General features: G+C 40.8%; 1 protein-coding gene across 1 annotated transcript; it reads right to left on the reverse strand.

Annotated features, from left to right (window-relative positions):
- Positions 1 to 891: 891 nt before the first annotated feature.
- LOC131439638 (protein pangolin, isoforms A/H/I/S-like) lies at positions 892 to 23,855 on the reverse strand. Its single transcript, XM_058610894.1, has 2 exons — positions 23,310 to 23,855; positions 892 to 23,098 (listed from the first exon to the last, which is right to left on the reverse strand). Exon 2 carries the CDS (start codon positions 22,285 to 22,287, stop codon positions 20,017 to 20,019), a length of 2,271 nt encoding a protein of 756 aa, XP_058466877.1. The 5' UTR covers positions 22,288 to 23,098; positions 23,310 to 23,855; the 3' UTR covers positions 892 to 20,016.
- Between the last annotated feature and the right edge of the window lie 715 nt (positions 23,856 to 24,570).

A 24,570-nucleotide genomic window follows, 5' to 3' on the forward strand; every position in this document is an offset into this window, starting at 1 on the left:
AATCTTGGATCATTTCTTAATCTATAAGGTAAAAATCTCCAAATATACAGCGAAACGATTGAGCCAATTTGTTCTGTTTTTTATTCATTCAAAGAATTTGTTCCGTTTTTGATAGTCAATCGATGAACAGATTAAGCGAAGCCAATATATTTATTCTGGTCGATTCAAGAGCGCTAGTGCATTACCAGTAATCCAAAGAAATAACGATTTAGAGGAACAAATATGTCAATAATTCCACGATTCCTTAACCGGAGAATGTCATCTGTGCTTAGAGCAGCTCGTTTACATGCATCGAATCTTACCTGTTGTTCCATCATGTTTTTCGTCTAGATAAAATGAATGTGTGAATAGCTCATGTTTCCAGCATGGTAACGATCCGGTCATCAGTTTGCTTATCTTTCATCGGCTTGCTACTTACCGTCGGGTGAGCTTCCAGGCTTTGCCTGACACCGCAATTAGCAACTGGTCGAGTGACACTATTTAAACAGCCAATTTAAAATTTTATTGCAATCATACCAAATATATTTCCGCGATAACTTTTACGACCGAGTCTTGGCATCGAAATCTGAACCTGGCCGAACCGGTACCATATAGTGCAAAGTTTTTTTAGAGCCAGTCGACAACCGTTCAAAACGCTATAAACAAGGATAGTTCCACTGCTATGTGGGCCTTGGTATAGTGGTGGTGGCGGAAAGGCGAACGAAGAATTTTAATAGCCACAACGATTCCGGCTTGTCAGCAGCGCGCGTCTTTCGCTTGCATGTTTATATTTTTGACGCTGTCACACTGTGGTCTCCACTGTTTTGTGTGGGTGGCCCAGACCGTTGCCTGCTTAGGTTAATTGAGGAGTTATTAAAACCCTGACGTTTATTTTGCACTAACACAGAAACAGTTGGCGACGATGGAAAGGAGAACAATGGAGATTCGGATTTGCTTACTTCGATGGAACTAATGAACTACAATGAAATAATTGTTTTCTATTTTTTAAATATAACTATTATTATTTTTATTTACAGCTGTTTTCTTACTTTTATTGGAAGTTTATTACAGAAAAAACTGTTTACAGCTATCAACTAGAGGTTTCAGCATTCATTAACTAAATATTTTTCAAGTTTTTGCTTTCTTAACGTCACTTTTGATATTGTTTATACTTTGTTTTAACTACCTAATCAATAATAAAAATTATAGAAAAATATGCTCCCCACGTTAATGGATATTACACTCTGCTTAAAGATCGCACTCATACATTCGCTCGAAACTACAAAAATATTTATAGAAAAATTATCATTCGTTTCTCAATACTCAACATTCTGCAACGAATTAATTTTGATTCTGTTTGTTTATAAACTATAACTTTTTAAAAGTTTTTTCTTCGCCCATAATTCCTTCGCAATTGTTTTGAAGATACTGACTTTTAAATTATTTTACAATGTGATTCTTTTCTATCTCATTAGTTTTGGAGGCAGCAGATTCGTTCACCAACATATTTTGATGTTTTGCTTTACACGTGGTGGTCGTGTAGACAGGAAAAAAAGGACAAAAAGCAAGATTCAAACGACTTCGCACTCCCCACACCATCCAGAAAACAAGTCATCAGTTCGACCGAACACTTCCTTCGGTATAAGTTTTCGGTCTGGAATTCTGTGTGGGACATTTTTTATTGTATTTTACTGGTTTGCATGCTGCTCTTGGTAGTTTTTTGTGAACTTGATTTGAATATTAGAAGAATTTAAATAACAAAAAGACGAAATAAAATCTATTTTATTACTTTTCAGCGTTTGTTTTCAGTTGTAGTTTTATTCTCTTCATTACCGACTCTGCTCGGGTTACTGAGATCGTTTCGTGAATATTTCGTTTTCGATGGAACTCGCTACGCAGTTTGATGCACGAGACCGAGACCGATTTTTTTAATGTTTTAAAATTCGCTATTAGCCGTCATAGTCAGAAAACGAAGTATCAGGAAGCAGATGAATGAAGACTAAAACTCAGCACTGATTAGAATTCAAAATTGGTAAATTGGCTTGCATCGATGAAGGACGTGTGAACGTTTGCTCTACACAACCTGTTCGACTTTGTCACATTGCTTGCACAACATGTTGAACCTTTTGCTGTGCCATATTCCGAGGAGGTAATCAAATTAAATTCATTCACAGATAGCGGGTTGAGGTGAGTCGCTCCGTGTAATATCAAAACTGATCGCAGCAATGTAATCAGTGGGGAAATGTGATAAACAAAAATCTTTTTTACCCACTATCCGTCAACAAGTGTCTTAAAACGGACCAAACTTGTAACCGGGAACAATTTAAATCTGTTCATTTTTGGTAGTCTCTATGTTTTCTTCCTATCCTTGACTGTGTGTGATCTTATTCCTACAATGTTGACTGAGAGTCGTTTGCTTTAGTCATTTTTGTTGCTATCTTGTGTCTCTTGCTCTTTATCCTTTATTTCATTTTATATATGTTAACAAGATGATAAAGAAAGAAGCTCTGGTTCTGGCGCGGCTTCGAGCTTCTTTCTCTTTCGTCTTGTTAGTTGCTCAAACGTCAAACCAAAACATAAGAGAACGACATTTTCGTTGATACTGCTGTTAATCCGCCACCCCCGTCGTCATTGGCTTTTTCGTTTTTTTTCACAGATGATAATTCTTGTGTGCACTTTTGGCCGAGAATTTCGTATCGTAACCGTGTGTGTGTTTCTGTGTTTCGTCCATGTTTGGTGAGCTGATTCAATGCGGATTTGATAACAACGGCATTAAAAACACGTTTCTTGTTAATGCGATTTTAGCTGTAAATCTCATATTTATATGTGTAAAAAATAAATAAATAAGCCACTAGTTTGGCACTTCGTTCTTGATCTCAGTTTAGTTTATTCCGCGTTTTGTTCTCGCTCTCTATTTATTTCGTTTCGATTTTAAGTGTATTAAAACCTTACTAATATTCATTATATTTATCAGTTTAAAGTCTATCAGTTTTATGCATTTCATTTGCTTACTTTACTATAAGTAGAGATCGTTTTCTCGCGTTTCGCATTTCTATGGAGTTTATTCAATGCTAAAAATTTGCTGACAAGCATTATCTACTATTTCACTGAGTTGGTAGCATTAAAAAGGTTGTTTTTTCTTCACTAAAGTACAAAATTGTTTCCTTTTTTACCTATTATTGATTTACTACCGTATTCAAGTGGAATGTCCCTTACTAGCATTATATGAATTAGAAACCTTCACTATGAACGTATCCTTGAAACATGTATTCACTTTAAATACATGCTTTTTACGATCGACAAAATCTGCACTACAATACAAATTTAGTAAAACCAGTTCCGGTCATTGTCAGTAATCGAAATTAACGTGTCACAGACGTATATGGTTTTGCATTTACACAAAACAACTACAAAAAATCTCCAGTATAACCCCACAAATATTGCACATTGTTTCGTCTATGTATTGTTCGTTACCCTCCCAATCGGGCCCACAAAAAACCGACTTTTGACAAGAGACGTACGAGACCACTTCAGTCGTTTACTCAATCACTTATGATAGCTAACAGCTTTAACTCTTCGAAGATTCTTCTTTTTCATTCGCCTGTTTGCATTTGGCGTTCGCTGTTCGAGGAATGCTATCTTTATCTTTTGTCGCACTTTATTTAGTTTTTTTATTAATTTGATTTTCTATCTCATTCGCACATTTTATTTGGTTCTTCACCTATTGTTTGTGGTGTTACCATAGTGTATCAGAATCGAATGTTTGCTCTGGTATTTAGCATTGATTACCTCGTCGCCAAATGGCTGAATTAACGGACGAAAAACGATCGTATCGTGACCCGAGTGTTGAAACCGTTTACATTTGCAAGTGTGTGAAATTGAGTAAACAAGTGATGTCTTGTCTGTAGTGTCTCTAAGGTTCTAGTAGTTTATTGATTTTTTGTCATTTCATTTGTTTGTGTGACTGACGGATTACTGATCACTGATATTTTACTCCCTGCTCTTGTACGAAAACACGTTAATCTCAATTTCCTGACAGCAATATATAATTTTCAAACGATAGGTGGAAATGAATGTGATTGCATTTGGTTGTGGCTGAACTTTGTTTGCTCGTTGATTGATTACAAGTGATAGCAATGGGGAAGGTGTGGAGAAGTACCGAGTTTAGATTTTTGTGCCAGTGCTCTGATGATTGACAGTTATTGATTGACTAGCTGGTTGGTTGGCTGATGGTAGACTGAGAGTGACAGTTTACTTTGGCCCTATTTTTGTTCTTCTGGCTGTTTACGCCATATCTTTGATTAAATACTAGACAGGACTTTTAATGTTTGTGTGTATGTTACCACTCGTGATAGTGAACCTTATCATTCAAGGGAATAGAGGGATTATTGTCTAGAGAAATGGAGCTCATGAATGCTTAGGAACGTCAATACGACAAGCTTCATTTAATTTTTGTTCCAGTGAAATGATTAGAAATCAAAATATTTAGGATAAATATCTTGAAGCTAGATTTAATTTGGCTATTGTCATTCTATGGTATTTTTGTATCCTGTGTCGATAGTGTTTGTAATTCAGGGTAAAAACAAATCGTGTGCCCATAAATCATTACCAGTTGAATTCATTTTTGGGTTATACATGCTTTCGGTTAAGATTTGCTTATCGACTATAATTAAATAACAAAAACACAGATTGATGCTTCAATTTAGCACTTCAACCTCAATCAATCTCCCGCTCGGACCGTCATCGGCTTCATTCCAAAGCTTATATTTGCTTCTCCAAAGCTTATTGATTCCGAAACGCTACTCCACAACCAGTATTTGTTTACTTTAGTACTATTGAAAACAGCACTTTTGCTTCACGTTGCCCTAATGGAAGCTTAATATTTACATTCCTCACCCCAGCGCTCATCAAGATACCGTCTGACCATCCATGTTTAGAGTAAAATTTGAAAAAAAATATAAACAATATTTACACACTAAAAAGGTGAAATACCTCCATTATCACCATTCTTTACACATATCTCGTTGCACTACCACATCGGTTTCGGGCGAGTTTCGGTCAGATAGATCTTCTATTCGTTGTGGTACCGGAAGAAGTGCACACCAAATATTCTTCTATCAAGTAACGTAAACAATCATTCCATCCCATCGCGAAGTTTTTTCATGGTTTTCGAGTAAAAAACCACGTGCTTGGGTTTATTCAAAATTGTTTTTCGTAGTGACGTACGCGTGAGTTGCGCGCTTTATTAGATTAAAGCATGCTTAAATGCGAGCTCAGAATTTAACACTTGGATGATTTTTGGTGAAACGCAACAGTCCGATCAGTGGAGGCGTTATCGATGTTATCGCGTTCGCAAATCACCACAGGTCGGAGGAGTCAGCATGTGTGTTACTACCATCGTAGTTGCCGCTACCGCTTCCGACATTTACCCCGAACACAGCTTGCCTACCATGCCATCCAATCGCGCCGCATCAAGTGAGCAAGTGGCGCTCAATTTGCACTCGTTATCACCCGCCAAGCGCAACCGTCAGTAGCCGCACACTTTGATGCCGCTGTCAGCGAACCGAACAACTGAGTGAGAGTGTGGGTGACTATCCGTAGTGGCGGTAAGCGAGTACGATGGCGACGAATTCGGTCAAATAGTTCTCTCTCTCTGTTTCTGTGTCGTTCACTCGCTTACACACCTTATACCGCAGTTCACGATGGCTGTGACGGGGGCAGTGGCGGCGATGATGATAATGATGGATTGCGTTTGTGTAACAGAGTGGCGCGGCTGTCGATCAAATGTTTGATCGACGGTTTACTGGTTTTGCGGAACGAGGCGCTTTTCGGACGAGATACTCCCGGCGAGTACCATTACTTTGATGTACTGATGCTTTTTGCCCATTTGGTAGCGGTTTCTTTTGCGACAAAATTTCCTATTGTGGAAATGATTCTTATTTAGAAATTTGCATTCGAGTCGATTTTTTTAAATTCAGTATAGTAGTGTAGTGGTTGGTTTAGAAGCGTTTGTGTTGCACAATGAATCTCTATGAAACCAAAAATTAATCAGTTATTCAAGACTACTCATAGATTACTGAACTCATCGTTTCAGGTAACTCTTGGGCGAAAAAATTATTCAGATTCTGAGAAATAATTCTGCGATGCATTGATGAAATAGCAATAGCAAAAACAAATAGCATTATTCAGTCCGAATCCAAAATGTTTTACTGATTTTGCATATTAGAGTACCAATGATGTTCCTTACACGTTGCACCGTATGTGCCATACATTGTTAAACTAACTTCAACTGAAAACTGACGTTCGGCATGTCAGTATTGTTTACGTCTACATATCAGTTTGTTTTGAGCCGCGAGGTGTCATTAGAAGTTCAACATAAACCACTAATGCACTAATGGGTCGAAGACGAAACGCGAAAGGAAGGTTTAGGTACATCTTTTAATAGTTTTGTTAGGCGTCCGTAAAGATAAGCGCAAATTTTGATCAAAATAATCATCATATAAATAACAACATAATTAAGTTGAAAAAAACGGTCAAAAACCTGTTCTGGTTAACTTAAAATAATTATGGTTTTTTGGCGGCAAAAACATACAAATTAGCAATTTCTAATTGAGAATTAGTCTTTAACGCAAATTATCGAATTAAATGCAGAATAACAAAAACAATTTTTGAGGTTTTTTGTTTGGCGTAACAATGTAGGGAAAACAGCCCAAGCAAAGGCAGTTTTCTCTGGTGCTGTTGAGCGTAAATTTACAAAAGAAACTCTAGTATGTATTTATGAAAAAGTTCTAATTAGCTGTTTAGATCAGTGTTGCTTTCACTTGGCCTTTCGGTAATTGGCTGCTTCTTTCAAACAACGACAGTGATTTGTAAACTAAATTCAGATAACAAACAATCTCATGTGATATAATTTTCCCCTGGAACAATCACATAAGCAAAGTAAACTGAATTGATCCATGACTAATTGAGCTACTGTATAGCTATCGAACCGTACTACAAAAATAGTCGTTATCTCCATTCTAATTACTATGGACACTAATTGCGATTACACATGATCCTTGCAGAATTCCCTCGCATATTTCTGCATTCATTCGATTTCATAACATAAAATCCCCCAGGGCAGATGGTCCGAGTCTGACTTCAACCCCGCTGCAATGTATTTTTGATGTGCCACTTTTCATTCGAAGGAAATTAACTGTTGAAACGCACTTAACGCATTTTTGCACCTACTCTCCCATACCGGCATACCTTCTTCGTTTGCCACCAAGCACCAGTGAATGAAAAACTCGCCAACATACTCATTTTCTTGTTCGCTCTCACATGTGTATAATTAGCCGTCCACGGCCCCCATTCTCAAGGTTAGCTATCTCAATTGCAAGGTTGCAAATTCAAGTTGATCAAACTGGGCCGGGACCAGGACTAGAGCTTACATGGAAGGGAATGTCCAGTACCTTTCAGTTTAATCATTTGTTCCCTATTCACAGCGCTTCATTAAATGGGCAGTTTTCTTAACACATATTCCAACCAAAAATGGAAGGAAAAAATCCATCAACAACACCCATACATTCAAATCGAGTATTAAATTAATTTTTTTTCGCTAGATGGAATCCCAAAACATCATTCGATGCACTTGCTGAACACTCATGCCGAGGTGGAGTAGTTGAAAGCGAAGTGTAATAGACTCCGACATATCGTACGTCAGCATGTGTGCTCGGAACTGGCCCGGTCAGCCAGTTCCCCCGTGGCTCTCTAAAGAAGTAATTAGCTACCGGGTTTCGCCGGTATCGAAAATTCAGAAAATGTTATAATTGCACTCTCTACATATCTATCCATCTTTCTCTGTCTCTCTTTCTCGGCGGTAATTATGATAATAAATGAATGTTATTACTTTGTTCTTGCCAACGCACAGACACTGGACTGGTGGTCCTAGACTAGTGTAGAGTGGTAGACATTTTTCTCAAGCTGCAAGTGAGCCCTTTTTCCAGGCTTCCACCACCGGCCGATCGATTCGAGTAGTGTAGTGCAAATAAAAAAGGAAAAACATCAAGTTTATAGTTGAGCAATTAATTATGTTATAATTAGTAGCTACTAACCGTGCTACTGTCTTTGGATCCCCTCTCGCTTTGGGCGGTTAGCAGCACTGGTAATGGCTAGAGATCATGTTTTCCATTTGCTCGCTGCCGACTTACCCTACGATGACGGGTGAAAAACAAATACGGCAAGAAATTGACGATAGACATGGAACGATGATGAATTTATAATGTGATCCGCCGGCTGATTTCGACTCTTTTTTATTGTTTAAGTTTAAGTTGTGCCCAGTTTTGATGAGAGCATCGATGTGAGTGTGAATATATTTAGGGCGGATCTTGTCGATTGCGACTGCGACTGCAACTACGATGAAGATCACGCACGATAATTCCACACAACACCAAACATCGTGATAGCATTCTTGCAATCAAACTTCCAATGACGATAAGGCAACGGGAGACAGGCAGAAGAGGTCAGAAAATGTGCGGAACTATGCCGTGACGGCCAACTCGGTCACAATGCGTGTCGGACCAGGAATTAGGACGACGGCCGAGGTGAGAATGAGCTGGACAAATGAAACACGGGAAAGTAGATTTAGAGGTTGCGAACTAGATAGGGTCAAGCTGTAGTCAACATTAGTTTATGAAATCAAGTCTAATCTGATTTATCCAAAACTCGCATGTGAGCCCGATCAAGATCACATAAATTCTTAATTGAAAACGACTCGTTAGATATAAAAACTAAACGGTAGGGAAATTATACCAAACACAAACGACGTAAAAATCATTAGTAGAAGTAACACGAACAGGTTCGGAGCCTAATGTCGTTGAATTCACGTAACGTGTTTTAACTTCGCTTGTGTGTGAATGTTATTCCAAATGATAACTGCTGTATTTGTATCAACTTCAATATAAATCTGATTGTTCAGTCTATCTTCAATTTAAATAGGCTTTGATCGATTTTATGTTCTCCCAATGTAACACGCACTAATTTTAAAATGGTCTCGTGACGTGGTGCATTTTTGATGTAATTTTTGTACTGATATCAGATAACTGAGATAGTGTTCAGTTGAAATGACCACATATTACTATCGCTCAGCTGATCGAACGATAGCATTCGCTGGCGTCGACGTTCAGTTTGGAAAGGTGATTTCAGATTATGAGGGTTGTTTATCAGTTGACTGATTACATTCATAATATTGTATATCTTTGAGCAAATTCGCACCAAAAACATGCCTTTTTTACATTGGTTAATGTAATGGTGATCTGCCTGAACGTACACCCCTCCCGGGTTGTCGGCTCAATGTTGCGCTTACAATCCATTTGTAGTATGCTTGAGCCATTATTTTAGTGTCAGTAGGATCGTAGCACCAGCCATGCAAGCCAGAATTGGCCGCGAAGTCAAAAGGAATGCAATACAGAGTCAGTTTGACTTTGCTGACCACAAGGAAATAACCATGTAAAGTCGCGTCTCAAATTACTTAAATGAATAATCTAAAGGTTATGCAAATGGATCATTTCTTTATCTTCATAATCAATTTAGCTGAATTTTGCAATCGCAACAGCCAAAGAAAGTAATTTCACATATCAATAGATGTAATATTTTTCCGTTGCCCAAGAAAAAATTGGCATGCTTGGATTAATGGATTATATTAAGCGGCTAGTGATCGAAGAACCACTGCCAAAGCAAAGTCTTGGCATTACATTTCTTCTGTGGAATTTGACCTTTTTGTTTCAACAGACTTGGCAGCCGATTCATAGTGTACAGGATCATTGCATGGCTGGTACTACGATCCTTCCAGGTCGGGGCTCGAACATACGACAACTGGCTCGTAAGACCAGTGCACATCAGTGCATTGAACCGCCAACCCGGGCTGACATCACTGCCGCTGAAGTTAAAGGGGGCAGACCCTCCAATGCGGTTACACAGGAGAATGTCAAAAAAAAGAATCATATGAAATGGTATTACTCGACCGCCAAGTGAGTTTGTATGTGTGTGTGTGTGTGTGCTAGCAGATACTATAAGGATTAATATAGAGCGCAAATTGTGTATTATGTGCGATATTATGTTGATGAAAACAACTATCTTGCCTCTGGTTTCTGCATATGGTGACTTTGGATCAAAAACAAGAATAGTCCAGAATCGTGTATGGCCATGCATATGCGGATGTACCTTAAATATACACATCAGAAAAGTGCTCGGGAAGGTACTGAAGCGTTCCTCGGGACGGAAAAAACATTGCGTCGGTTTACTAGGATTATGTGCCTTCACACAAGAGCATCACAACTTTAAGATTGGGGCTCCTTTCCCAATCACCTTATCCATCTGATTTGGCTCCCTCGAACTATTAGCTGTTCCCGAACCTTAAAAGATGGTTTGTCGTTCATGAAAATTTATCGCCCATGAAAAAAAATTTAATAACAATCGCTCATGTGAAATAATCAATAAAATTTTTTTTTGGTATATCTTGGACCGGCTAAGTGTGTCATTCAATATCAGACTGTAGGAACTTGAGATCTTTTTCTAAGTTCTTCGATTGTGAAGATCGGTCATACTATGATAAATGTTCCATAACAGTCAGAAAAATCCCGAGTCCTTTTATTCGAAACTTAGACTGTGATTAAGTGGAAGTGAGCTCTATCATAGAATTTTTGAACGACTACTTTCGGTGTTTCTAGAATCGGAAATCGAAAACCGTAATGGCCTTGAGTTTGCTTGTAGGTGAACTGTTGATAGAAACCTATGAATACGTATGTGAGTAAATTAATTGCTTGGCAATCACTGCTTCAAATCGTGCTATCTTAGTTATCAAAACTTTTACACCAATCAGGACGTAACAATAACCATTTCTGCTCGATTAAAACCCTAAAGGTAAAAAATAGTCTTAGGAAATAACTACGATTACAAGTTATGTAGTTTCAAACACGGTGACAATGATGCAAATTTCCAATTTGCTAAACCCAATTGTATGATAGTGACAAGATTAAATTTGGCTACTTAACTTAATTTCCTATATTTTTTCGGTACCAAGGATCCCTCCTCATTCAACTATTTTGGAATCGCATAGACAAGCCTCTACGTCCTTTCGCTCGTAGCCTTTGACATAAGGTTTTGAAAATATAACCGCATAATCCATTCAAAACTGCAACAAAGGTGAATGCAATGAAATCGTACTGATTTTCGCCTGTCATTCACAACCCCACCGACGCGACGGCACGATATAGTCTAACAAGATCGGTTTAAACTAGGCTTCCACAACCGTGACCGCACCCGTGCCCATGTCCGTGCAACTAACCGCAATTAGTCAATCACTTATTCGGACATCAGTTCCGCCTACCAAGCGCCAACATTACAACCACGAATCACGCCAGAGCCGACACTAATCAAGCCCTAGTGTATTTAACAGCAACGACAACAAAAACACGTTATTGATGCAAAAGTGCCTGCTGATAAGCCGCCATCGATCCTAAACACAGGATTTGTAAAGGGTCACTCAATTGAACCATCGGAGCAAATTTTTATTTTTCTGTGGTTGATTTACAATGCCAATAAAGATTACAAGGCACTTAGTTGACTGTTGGTTGCTCGATCGCCGGGGGGCTAGGAGGACAGGGTGATGTAGATAGCTTGTCAGGCAGGTTGCTAAGACAGTCTCAGGTTGCGGCTGTATTGAGTGCATGGGCGCGCGGTTCTAGTGCTCCGTACAGAGCTATGTAAATAGGCATTACGCGGAGCAGTTCGGTTTTCTGGTCTCGGAATCTGATACCGATCCGCATCTAGTCTACCGCCAGACTCTCGTGGCCGTAATTTTATTACGAAAAAGAGTCTTAAGTAAACAAATGGTTTTATTTTAAGCTTGCTGAGTGATAGTCTCTCTTGAGCTGCTAGTGCCAGTATAGGAGTGTGATGGGTAGCATCGATAAATTTTTCGGGTCTGATTAGTTGAACAAATATTTAGATATCCGCTGGGTTCAGGGTTCTGCGAGCTGCGCTGGTAATCGCTAGGCACAGCACGAACAAAAAAAATATAAGCGAACTGATATCTCTTCAGGGTGGTAGAAGCAGCAGCAGCAGCAGCAGTCAGTAGAGCCAAATAGACAAACGTGTGAAGCAGAGGTGATAATGGGTCATTTTTTATCGGGTTTGGTTTGTACACACACACAAAAACCCAGCATTAATTCATAGTAATCACTATGACAGTACAATTGAAATTAATAAAATAAAGGGGGTAGAAAGATATTTTTATGGCGATAGAAATCGATTTCGAGCCTGAATCGCGCGCTACTTGATAGCATCTTTATCACGTTCCCAATGTCGGTTGAGGGGGTACACTCCTCCTTCCGCTAGTTGAGTAACTAGATGCACTATCAAGCAAAAAAGCCGGAACGCGAACAACAAAACACGAAATATGATAAGTATTAATAATCGGAAATATTTGATACGTTCGTCGGTTGCTAGAAAGCGAAACAGCGTTGGGTTGCGTTGCACTGTCAAGTTATCGAACCCGTCATATGTTGGCATGCCACACACAGAGTGAGACCACTCTATGGAACTGCCTGTATTTTCAATCCTGATAAGAGAACTTCTTCGTATCGCTCTTTGTATTCCCGTTGTTCCACTCATGCTGTGTAATATTTTTTATTGGTATAACCCAAGAAGGCTACAAAAAACACGAAGACTCCAAATGAGTTAGGAAAGATAACGTCAATTTAATTTGAACAGTTTGTTTGCCTGCCAACCCTGGTTGTTTCCTCATAGTTTTGTGGGGATTCTAAGATTTTGTCCGCATGAATATGACTGTGACTGTCGAAATTGTGGGTGACACACGACGTCACTGTTTGCGGTCAAACATAGCGCTGTACACATACACGAATGGTAGTAAGGCCGGCTAGGTCTGCTGAACCCTTCTAGGAAGTGACACAGGGAGCCCACAAAACTGGTCGCTCACACAGGAAATAGTCGCTAGAAGGAACACAATCGAGATGGAAAACAATAATCAGTTTTTGTTCACTTGTCGTCTATTCCTATGACGACTGACACGACGAAACCGTCCCGGAGAATCAAAGGAACATTTATTTTCCTTCTCACTCGAGTTTTCTTCTAGTTTAGCTTTCTCGGTTGGTTCAGGTCTGCATTTATTTTCTCTCTTTCCATCGTTCGTAGGTTCTATTTTCCTTAACTACTGCTGTTGCTGCTTTCCTTGACACGTACAGCACAAATACAGAGACGACGAGACGAGCGTGGCTGACTGGCACCGGGATATTTGCTCAATTCAAAAACCCAATATTTATTTGTTTATTCAACATGCCATAAATTATGTTATTTAAAATGGTATTTCCTTCTTCTTCGTGCTCACTGGTCGCCGTGGTGAAGCGCGGTGGCTTCCCGAGAAGATCCTCGTTAATGCGAGAAGATGGACGCGAAATGAAGTTCTCCGATCGAAGACGGTCGCTTGCGGAAGGGGATAACACAAAAGAGGAGCTAGAAAACGACGGAGCCTCCATGGCGGACTGTGATCGCCATGGTGATGTGGAAACTAGTTAGCTTATCGTCCTTGAACTGTTCACCGTGGTAAAGCGTCCAGTCTCGAGTAAGCGGTTGTTCGGGGCTTTGCGAACGGTGGCTGTTCAGATTTCTTCAAATGTTCCGTCGTATGGCGAACATGTGGATTCACATATGGCTACACCCCCGGAAATGCCTAAATCATCCGAAACTGGAAAGTTTTCGCTGGTTTGGTGATGAATGATCTCCAGTTTGCTCCAACTTTTTTTTTGTTGTTTTTGAAAACTTTACTTACAGTTTTCGTTGATTGTTTCTCGTGTTTTTCGTTTCTGAATTCAAATAGTTGATCATATTGCCATTGATTTATTTTAAATCGCTGCACAATTCAACAAAAATAAATTCAGTTCACTAGGCCACGAGCCTTCCTTCTAGACACTTGCTCAGCATACCAGCACAACCACAGTTCTTCGACAACCTTCTATGCTAATGGCTTCTGCTTGAGATGTGGACACAAACCCTCCAAGCACTGAGCGGTGCCGGCACCAGAGCGGGGGAAGCCATACGCGTAGAGTTCTTCGAAATCCTTAATGGTCCCCGTGCACTGCATTGTTGAACTGCATTGGCAGAAAAAAAGGACTGGACAGGAGGAATGAACCACGAAAGGCAATGTAGCAGAAAACGAAATAACGGAGAAATCTTTGGTTTTGGTAATCACTTAAATCTGTCTTTCCTTGCGCCTTCTGTACCACCAGTGCCAGTCTCGTGCGCCGTGGTTCTTGTACGTTTAAACGTTTAGAGAAAGGAATAGGTTCAAGAGGTTACTTGAGGCAATATTTATTTTCAACTCCATTACATTTCGACTCATCGACTCGACATTTATTTTTTCCCCTGTGTTGTTTTTCGTCTCTCCTCGCTAATTGATCGAAAGGCGACCGTCTGGCTTAGTTGGTCCTTTTCTGTAGGAAATGTAAAAAGCAATCTTGCAAACCACCGTGAAGGTTTGTGGTAAATACTTGCACTATCGCAAAGAATACAAATCGTCTGTTCGTTCGGGCTATATCGGGATTGGTTGCAATCTCCAAATCTGTAATGCATCTGCCAATTGCATTTCCAGACGGGGCACTTGACAAAATGTCCAAATATTGTTGAGCTACCCTGCGTTGTGATTCGATCGCCCTTCGTTCCTGACGTTAAATTTATCGTTTTCCCATTGTGTATTTTTTTGTTGTTGCACTTTCAGAGTCACCAAACCCCCACCGTCAGTTAACAACATGCTTCGAAGGCTTTCCTCCACTGGGCACTGGGATGCTCTCGAAAAGCCACTACACAAATGTCAATTATTTCCGATTATTTTCAAACTGGTCTTCGTCTTGTAGGTATGCTTCTCGGATCTCGCAGCAGTTGCCCATGTTTCTTCGAAACCCCCGGACAGCTCCCAGTGTTTGTTACCTCCTTGTGACCGTCGATTTCATTCCCAATCCGTGTGCAGCCTTATTTCCCCATTGATTTGATTCACATCAATTCTCGATTTCCCCTTCTCCCATTGTTACATTCTGCTGCATTAAAACAACCCACCCTTCTCCCACAACGGGCACTTGTCTTGCAGTGATGTGCCCTTCAAATCACGGGAATGGATTTCGGTGTTATTTTCTGAGAATTCCGTTCTCACCTTGGTCAGCCATAGACGGCTTCATAGCTGGTGGGGTCAAGTCTGTACGGCTCTTGCGTACGGATGTGATACCGGTAATTGTAGATACCGGATAGCATCTCGAGCAGGCTGTAATCGGACCAACCGTTTTTACAGCCTCGCGTTAGTCGCGGACGAGGTGCGAGAGTATTCATGATCCTATAAATCATGATACTCCTGAAATGGATCTTTGTCTCGCTCTCGTGAGCACGGTACTGTTGTTGGCTTTAAGCTTTTCCAAGCAGTTCGTGGGCCAAATTTTTCATGGTTCAAACTACTCGCTACGGTATGAGTTATGGTTTCCAAAGTGCCTGATGATTGTTATCTGAAGAGCTTCAGCGATAATCTGTCCTAATTTGGATTCATAGTTTGAAGATAAATCATCGCTTGATTGCTGCTTTATTCGCTCCTTTTTTCGGAATTGGTAATTAGTAATTTTTAATCGTGCTGGGTAAATGTTCTACTTTTATCACCTTTAGGTGTTGGAAAGGTTGAATCACTGCGACGATCATGGTTGGGGTGGGGAGCGGTTACTTGTTAGCTTTGGAGTACAGAAGATTTTTTTTTGTGATGGGGGCTAATGATCTCGGCGAGGTTATCGACTGGCATCGAGTTTTGTGTAAAGATGTGGGAATCAATTCTGAGCATGGAGCTAATTCATGTGAAAATTCCAAAAAGATGAAACAAGTTATAATTTATTCGTATTTTTGGAAGTGATACACATCTACATCTCAAGATTTCCTTCCAAGCAAAACATATGATCGAAAGTAGAGAGATAACACTATACTTAAAATGTGAACTCAGAAATGTGAAGTAATTTAAAATAAATTGAACTAATTTAGAATATTGTCTATTATAGGATGCGTTGAGGTTTGATTTTCATATAGTAAATTGCGTGAGTTCTATACGAACATTGTTGCTGCTCAATAATAAGTCTGGGATTTTTGATAAATTGAAAGTACAATAAAAAATTACGAGTATTTTCGCGAGAAGTTTCAAGTGAGATTCATTACTTCAATTGAGCTACTTAAGCTTTTTTCAATATAGGTAGGTAGTTATTTGTTACATAATTATTATCTCTTTTGGAAACAATGTACAATATCTAGTTTGATCTGGTAGCCATGAAAATGGTCGTACAGCCCATAAATTTTGGGAAACTTTCCAAACAAATATTCAAATCATCTTTCCACTGGTTATACCGATTCCCTTTGATGAGATATGTTTCAGATAGGCAAGAAAAGTTTTCTCCCGAAATGACTAAAACGAAACTGAAGACGAAAAGTTCGTCAGCAAGAATTACAATCCCATAACGGCAATTGATATTGAAAGCTTTCGTGGATGAGAGGTTAAAGTTTAGTTTGGTAACGTGAAATATTAAAAGAGTTGCACTGGTTTGAAGGAGCGAAATTAAACTTGTTTAGGTGTAAGCGAATATGGACAATGAACTCTAAATATCCCATAAAAAATGAAAATGACATTCTACCGTTGATGATATTCTAATGCAGTTTCGTGATCCAGAAGCTGCATTTGGAAAATCGTTCCGGAAGGGGCCCAAAACTCTCGGATCGGGATATTTCCCAGTAAAACGGGATAGTACTTCCTCCTCTCCAATCGCTCGAAAATTGACGATCAGAATCAAAAACACTACTCCATGGCACCGAAGGTCCGCGGAACACATTTTAAGAATAGTAATCTACTATGCTTTGTTGAGTGATGGGAATAAAGCTTTCGTTCACAGTTAAGATTTCAGGTATCAGTATGCTGTAAATTACATGACATGGTTTTTGAGGGATCAATCGTTCGTCTCTTCAGAAATGCAATTTTATAGAAGTTATTACTCAAACAGAACTTGAGTTTCGCGTCTGCTTAGCGGTTCAGGTTGAGCTGCTAGGTGGAATAACAGTTAAACGTCGACTGTAATACACCGTCGTGTCGAAAACGACTTAAATTTTTAAAATTTTTGTTTCATAGTACACGAAATTTCATCAAGATACGTTTCTTCACTGTCAATTAAATAGAGTCAACTAAGTATTTATATTGAAAGCTTTGGAAGACGTTTTGGATTACGCAAATTTCCAATAAGAATATATATCTTAGGATTTTCATGCAAAAATAATCAATGAACTGAGAAATCATGCAATTTGTTATGAATTTGTACATTGTAGCAAAACTAAGAGAAAGTTATGGTGAAAGGAGTTAAGGTTATTTCTTCGAATACCATTTCGCCCGGGTCGGTGATTCAGAATATACGGTTCTGGTCTAACAAGTCAGATGTCGTATGTCCGAATTTTGATTTAGAAGGATTCTTAGTGTACGTAGGATTGTAGCTTTGCCCATGCAATAGCCCCTTACACTTATGAGTCAGGTGCAATAGACTTGCAGTATTTTAACTTTGCTTTGCTTTTACTATTTCACCGATCAATGCAGTTATCTTGAAATCGTATAAAAATGCATTTTAGGACAAAGAAAAATGACAGATATTATACTCGCTTTATTGAATTTCCCAGATTAATTTAAGAGGCAATTTACAATATTATAAAAACGACCATTGTTGAAAAACGCAAAAGCTGTTTTCTTCGTAGTCGTTGAGCGAAAAATAACAGTTTGTTTGGAACATTTTTCTGAGCAAGCTGATGTTTTTTTCCATTAAGATTCATCAAGTTGTTGCGGAGGATTAGCTTTAGCGCTTTAGCAATTTTCAGCAATGGCGGTTTTCCTACGATTCTTGGTAGAACCTTAAGATCCTAAGAATGGAATTTTTAGGCAATCTAGTTGAACTTATTGAGTACCTAGTAACATCTCATGAAGATTGTAGTGCACTGCATTCAGGAACACAGGAACTAATTCGATTACGGTGGTTAATCTCTTAAAGAATATAATAACCGACATCGCATATAAGTTCCATCCGCACAGTAGTATCAGCCGCATGATGTAAAAAGTGTGTTAAGCTATGGGTATTATATTTGTGTTTTTAAAGTTCCTTACTTTCCAAAGCTGAACTGATAATTTTTTATCTGATTGATAATTCTTCAGCCTATTCTTGGATGTCAGTTTTTTTTTTATCTTGACACCTTTAATCTACCAGAATTAGCCAGCCAATCTAATACAACCTGTCAATCAAAATCCGGCTCGAGATTACTTACTCTTTCTTTCTTTCTTTACGTTTTGTTTTCTTACAAGACCAGTAGGAAACGCCTTCGGTGACGTGAATCCTTGATCAATTCGAATTCCCACTCGAATGCGGTTGCTCCTCGATCATTACAACAACAAACCGAAACACCATCCATTGTCAGTCGGCCGTAGCACTATCCCACCAGAAACCACAAACCGACCCGGTACAATTATCCTCCGCCTTCACATAGGAATTCGGTTTCGCTTGTTCACTTGCTGGTTCTCTAACAAGGCTCGTTTAATTTTTTAACAGATTGGACGTTTTTTCTTCCCTATCTCTCACTCTGTTAGTACATGCACCTTGTTGAGTTTCACGGATCCGTTTCTACAAATCGATCGCGCGCACAGTATGGTGGCTCCTTTTTTGGTGAAACCTTTGCGCAATTTACTTTATGAAACAATTAAAAAACACAACACACAATCACAACCTGCACACGTACGTTTAATCCACACACACACAAACACACACACCGCCATCCTGAAGCAGTCGAACCGAGCGTGTGCGTTGTGTGCCTACAAGAATTGCCCTCGCATGGAGTCGCGAAGGCTCAATTATCCACCCTGGAAAGCGGGTTGGTGTGGGGTGTAGATCTGTGCCTCCAAACGAATCTCCCTATGACGACGGTCGAGGCTCGAAAAGTGTGTACTCACTTCATAACTCTTCTTTCAATTTATCTGCTTGCCATATTCTTCCTTCGCTTCGTTATTATTATTGCTTTTGTATCACACTTGATTGATTTTCTCTTGCTTCTCGGCTCTTTTACCCTCTTCACCCTCACTTGGCTCCGACAGAAACTTGTTTCCAAACAATTCTTCTCCTGGTCATTTCTTTGCTTCTTCTTTCTGTGCCTATGCCTATTGCTTGCTTTTCCAAGAAGGAGATTGATCGTTTCACACACTCACATTAATTTCTTCGTTTTTTTTTGAGAAAGGAGATAAAAAGAATGTTTAAAAAGAAAACAGAAACTTAACCATTAAAGAGGAGACAAAAAACCTTTCGGTTCCCTGCCGTCCCGTTCGCGTTCACTCGTCGACTCCCTGCTGCATACCGTCTCGTTCTCGCTCAACATGCTCATAAACAACGGACAAACGATTAATAAGTGATGCTGTGTTTTCCGATTTTGAATGCCATTAACTTGGTAAATGCTTCGGAACTTGGGCGCGACGATGACGACGACGACGACGACCTGCAGGAGCACTCCTCATCGTGGGTCCTGAATCAGACGGTGGGCTCCGGCGGGGGTACAATGTGTCAAATTAAGCATTCTCTTTTCCCCCGTCACTTTTTGATTCTTTCTTCTTCGTCTCATCACCTGGATTGTGGACTGCCGTCGTTCGTGCTAAACGGGTTGCGCTTCAGGTTCAATGCAAACAATGACTGCGATAATAATGGGCTTCGAAACTAGCCTCGAAAATGATCAATTAAGTAGGGTTGGCGCGTTGTTTTTTGCCTTACGCGCTTTCACGAAGAGGTTTTTTCTCGTACGACGCAGTATGAATCACAGTTAGGACTTGGACACTTTCCATGTGTTCGCAAAACCCATGAATCACGGGATTGTTGTCCGTCGGACGCATTGAAATCATTGCTTGTTGAACACACGTACACTTAAACACGGGTGCAAGGATCTCGAGGACTTATCAGCAATTGACTACCTATCACTTGTGCTGTTGGCTTGACTACTGCCGGTGCTGCGGCCACTGTCATTGTTCGTCGTACTACTGGAACTTCGAGACAGATCTCCGGTGGAGGTGAGATCACCGTTGTTCTTGTGCAAATGTGCGGCTGCTGCCATGGCTGCCGCAGCTGCCTGGTGATGGTGAAGCAAGAAATTGGGAGGACTGCTTCGGAAGCAGCCTGGCTCTTCCTTGATGTGGTTTGCTGGCAGTGATAAACCATTATTACCCATAGGTGGTGACGATCCCGAAAGGGAGAGCTGCTGAAGATGCGGGGGAATTTGCAATGCTGATACACTATTGTTGCTCCCGTTTGGAGGTGGTCCAGTTGCCGGTGGATGGGGCTGATGGTGATGTGGGGGAAGACTATTGCTGCCGGAGCTGCTATGATGATTCTTGTTATTGTTCGTGCCACCGTTTAAATTCCCGGCTGGACTAGGGACACCCGAACTGAGGTTATTACTGGTACTACTACTCGTCTGGTTCTGGCTGGAGTTGTTCCGCATCGTGTGATGATTGCTGTATGGACTGAAATTGTTACTGTAGCTGTTGTTCAGTTGGGAACTGAGACCGCTGTCACTGCTAATATTGTTCAGTTTGTCACTGGCGCTGTTCTGGAGGGCTTGTTGTTGCTGCTGGGCTGCTATCATAGATGCCAGGCCCAGATGGTCGTGATGATGGTAATAGTTGGTTGGTGTTGCCGGACTGGCAAGCAAATTTAACGGTGATGCTATACTAGTCGACGGTGACTGCAGGCTGGATAGTACACTCATACTTCTGGGACTCGACATAGACTGATTCAACGATTCTCGGTCATCCTCGGGGCTCTTGGAGTCATCCATACTACCACAACTTCCGATTGCGTCATCGGAACCCTGATCTCTCCCTTCTTCGCTATCTGTCATCTCCTTGTAGCGAATACACTTCTTCTTGCGCCGACAGGGCTTGCACCATTGATTCTGTTGATCTAGACCATATCGTGCTCGACATTTCTTCATACTGTTGCCACCGGGATCTGCCGGACTTCTATCCTTTTTCCTCTTTTTCTTTTTCGCACCATACCCATAGTTATCCCGCGCAGTCCATCCCGGGTACAGCTCCATATGCATTTGCCTTTCCTGCCGGGCCTTATCATAGTAAACACTTTGCTCTTCCCGTGAGAGCGAATGCCACTTCCGACCCAGTATCTGATTGATGGCGGCCGACTCTTTGAGCGTACATTCCGCTACTACTTTCGCGCGCATCTCCTTCATGTACAGCATAAACGCGTTCAACGGTTTCTTGACATGATTCTTTTTCTTTTCAGCTGCTAGCTCTTTTTCCGAAAGTGATCGATGCTGACCGCTGCCACTGTTGTGATGATGATGATGATTATTGTTGTTGTTATTGTTGTTAATGTGATTACTTTGATCGTGATGTGAGTGGTTGTGATGACTATTATTGGTCGATCGACTGTGACTCGAGGAAAACCGACTCTGAGGAACATCATCTCCGCCTTCTTGCTTGATCGTAGGCGGATTCGACGATCGGCTTGAACTATACCGCGACGTGTCCTGGCTGGAAATGTCCTGTTTCGGTCCTGGTGTGATTATGGCGTGATGAGGATTCAACATCGGATGAGTATGTACCGAAGGAAGAAGACCCGGCGAGTAGCGATAAAAATCGCTCGGAAGGGAGGTGTATATTTGAAGGGAAGCCGGATATGGATTTCGAAATCCAGCTGCTGGTCCATACATTGATGGAGTATGCCATGACGATGCCACAAGTGGCATGTCAGGGCTCAGCATCGGGTATGGATACTGGCTAGTAGGAAAGCTGTACAACGGAGGCCTCGTGAGACCCATCGTTTTTGGATCCAACTGGTAAGGCAGAATTCCACAATGGGCAGGTGGAGGTGAGGATAAATGATCTCCGTTGTGGCAGAAAAACGGTGGCAGTCCCATCTTGTTTGCCATCGATACTGGTAGTCCCCCAGCCGTTCCATTAGGATATGCATACGAAGGTACCAGATAGCCCATGTTAAACCCCGGATGCCCGTGTGGCAATTTGCCGTACATTGGATTTTGCTCATGCCGGTTTGCCCCATTCTTCACTGTTTTCTCTTCATTTTCAGTCAAATCAATCAGACTTGATTTCTCCTCTAACAAATTTTCCGACGGCTTCTCATCTTCCCGATCTTCATCCTTGAATACTTTGACCTCGTCTGTGCTGCCAAGTTCATCGCCGGTAGAACTATTATGAGGCATTTTCCCAGCACTTGCATCAATCACGCACTTGTATTCTCTCTTGTTTACTTAGACGCTGATCGAAACACTGAACCAGAAGGCACTGATTAACATTAATTTTTAGGCTTAAGGCTTCCAAAACAAAAAAACTGATAAATTTTTGAACTAGGATTCACATTGCACTGTTAACGTGTAGGTTTGCATTCACTTCGCTCACTTGTTCCTAATCATTTGGGCAAGTTTCGCTTTCTTCCGTTGTTTGAAGCTGATACCTGGTCGAATGATCCTGTTCCAGCACATTCCGGCATCGAATACCTATATCGCCACCGCAAACACAGTCAGACACATCCGTTCATTGCACGCGCGGTTCTACATACACCGAATGTCTGAGGCCACTTTTCGCTTTATTTTTTTGCTTGCGCCTCGGCCGCTGCTACTCACTGTGGCTATGGCTCTCAAGTTCTTGAACTTCTTGGAAGCTGGTTGCTTGCTCGCATGCGATGAAACAAACGAGCGAATGAGAGCTCCGTTTGTGTTGGTTTCGCTTGCAAGTTGCCCCTACACGAATACACTTGCGCTGCCAAGCCGTCGTCAGTCAATTCGAAGGCTCAGCCGAAGAACTGCGAGGTGACCGAACAAACCAGAATGCAGCAGTGTGTATGGGAGCAGCAAAGCGGAGGCGAAACACTGCCAACGAAGAGCGAAGAAACAGGAATCTTGTTAAAATGAAATTACTTCGCCTTCTTCTCTTGTTTCCACTGCTTATTCTTTGCTTTGAAGAGTCAAAATTCTAGATTGGAATTCACTTCGATGGGTTCCGTCCGAAGGGTTTCTGTAAATAAAAACATGACAGGATTAGGTAAATTTTATTAGTAAACAATTTAACGTAACGCATTGACATGAGCATTAAATGAAGTGAGCTGCGTAATTAACGCTCAGCTCCTACCACCCAGTTGGTTGGTTGTGTGACGTCATTTCAATTAGTTTTGATCCTTTTATAATTCTTAATCACAAGTGATTAAATTCACTTAAAACAAACCCACCTTCGAGCTTTGTGTCGCTGAATCCAGTGATTGGGTTGCGTTCGAACACTTGTTATCGATTCTTTGATCAGTATCAATCCGAATTGCTCGTCGTATTATAAGCAACTAAGACTAATTGGCGGCTGATCGGAAAGCGCGACGTTTTCGCGACACCATAAAACGAGTGGTTTTGCCCGTCTCGTTCCGTCTCTTCGTAAGAAATTGATTTAACTCTCTCTATCTGTCTCTTTACTGCTCTTGTTGCGCTGCTCTGTGTGTTTTGTGTCACTCGCGACGACTCCCGTTTGACAGTTCATAAATTCTTATGCTCAGCAAATTTGCACTTCCCAATTCAAGTCGAGGTCCCGTTGGCTAATGATTAGATTTTTTTTATCAAATTTCGACTCCCGTTCGACACTACACTTGAAGAATTCGGTATATCGTTCCAAATTCATCCCGTGGAAATGCACACTGACGAGCGGCGGGGCCAGCAAACGGAGATAAATTAAATAATGAAAACCCAATATATACGCGATCCGTAACCGTGCTTATGAACTGTTTGCTTCTTCTGACTATGACTGACTGCTTGTGCTTGCGCTGCCAAGTGACGTCTCGCTCTTTGGAGTACCGACCGAAATGCCCACCCTCTCTCGCACACTTGTAAACCGGTCTGGTCGGCACTTGCCTTATCGCCACCCGACAGAAACGTCAGAAGCAAAGCTTTTGCGAGATTCCTCCATTATTCGACCAGGGCGCTTGCGTAAGCTCACCAATCGTCGCATAGTTTCAAAGTGATCGTTGGGTAAAGCTCGATCATGCGATAGCTACCACCTACCTGTTAAGTCGTTTGATCCTTTTTTCGGCTCGGCCTTTCTCGATGCTGGAGAAATACGGCCTTGTTGTTCGGCAATGTTTTCTTTACGGTTAACAAACTGAGAATGAGCTGGTGTCATTTTTCCTAAGGATCGAGACCGATTTATGCTGAACAAACGAGGGTGGAAACAGGACGTGCGTTGGTTCTGTGTTTACTGGGTTTACTGTACGGGCGATTTAAAAAATGCCAGTTTTATGAGTGATTCGGGAAGGTTTTGAAATCATACATAATTTTTGAATAAATGATTTAACATTGTTTTATGATCGTTATCGCGATGCATTTGCTGGCTTTGATAACAATTAATTTTAACCGATAGCTCATTCCAAATATTTAAATTTGGTAGTCAATGGATATTTAATAGTCACTCTCCCACATTAATATAAGGAAAATAAGTTGATATATTTGAAG

This window comes from Malaya genurostris, chromosome 3 (genome assembly GCF_030247185.1).
Source record: "Malaya genurostris strain Urasoe2022 chromosome 3, Malgen_1.1, whole genome shotgun sequence".
Classification (NCBI taxonomy): domain Eukaryota; kingdom Metazoa; phylum Arthropoda; class Insecta; order Diptera; family Culicidae; genus Malaya; species Malaya genurostris.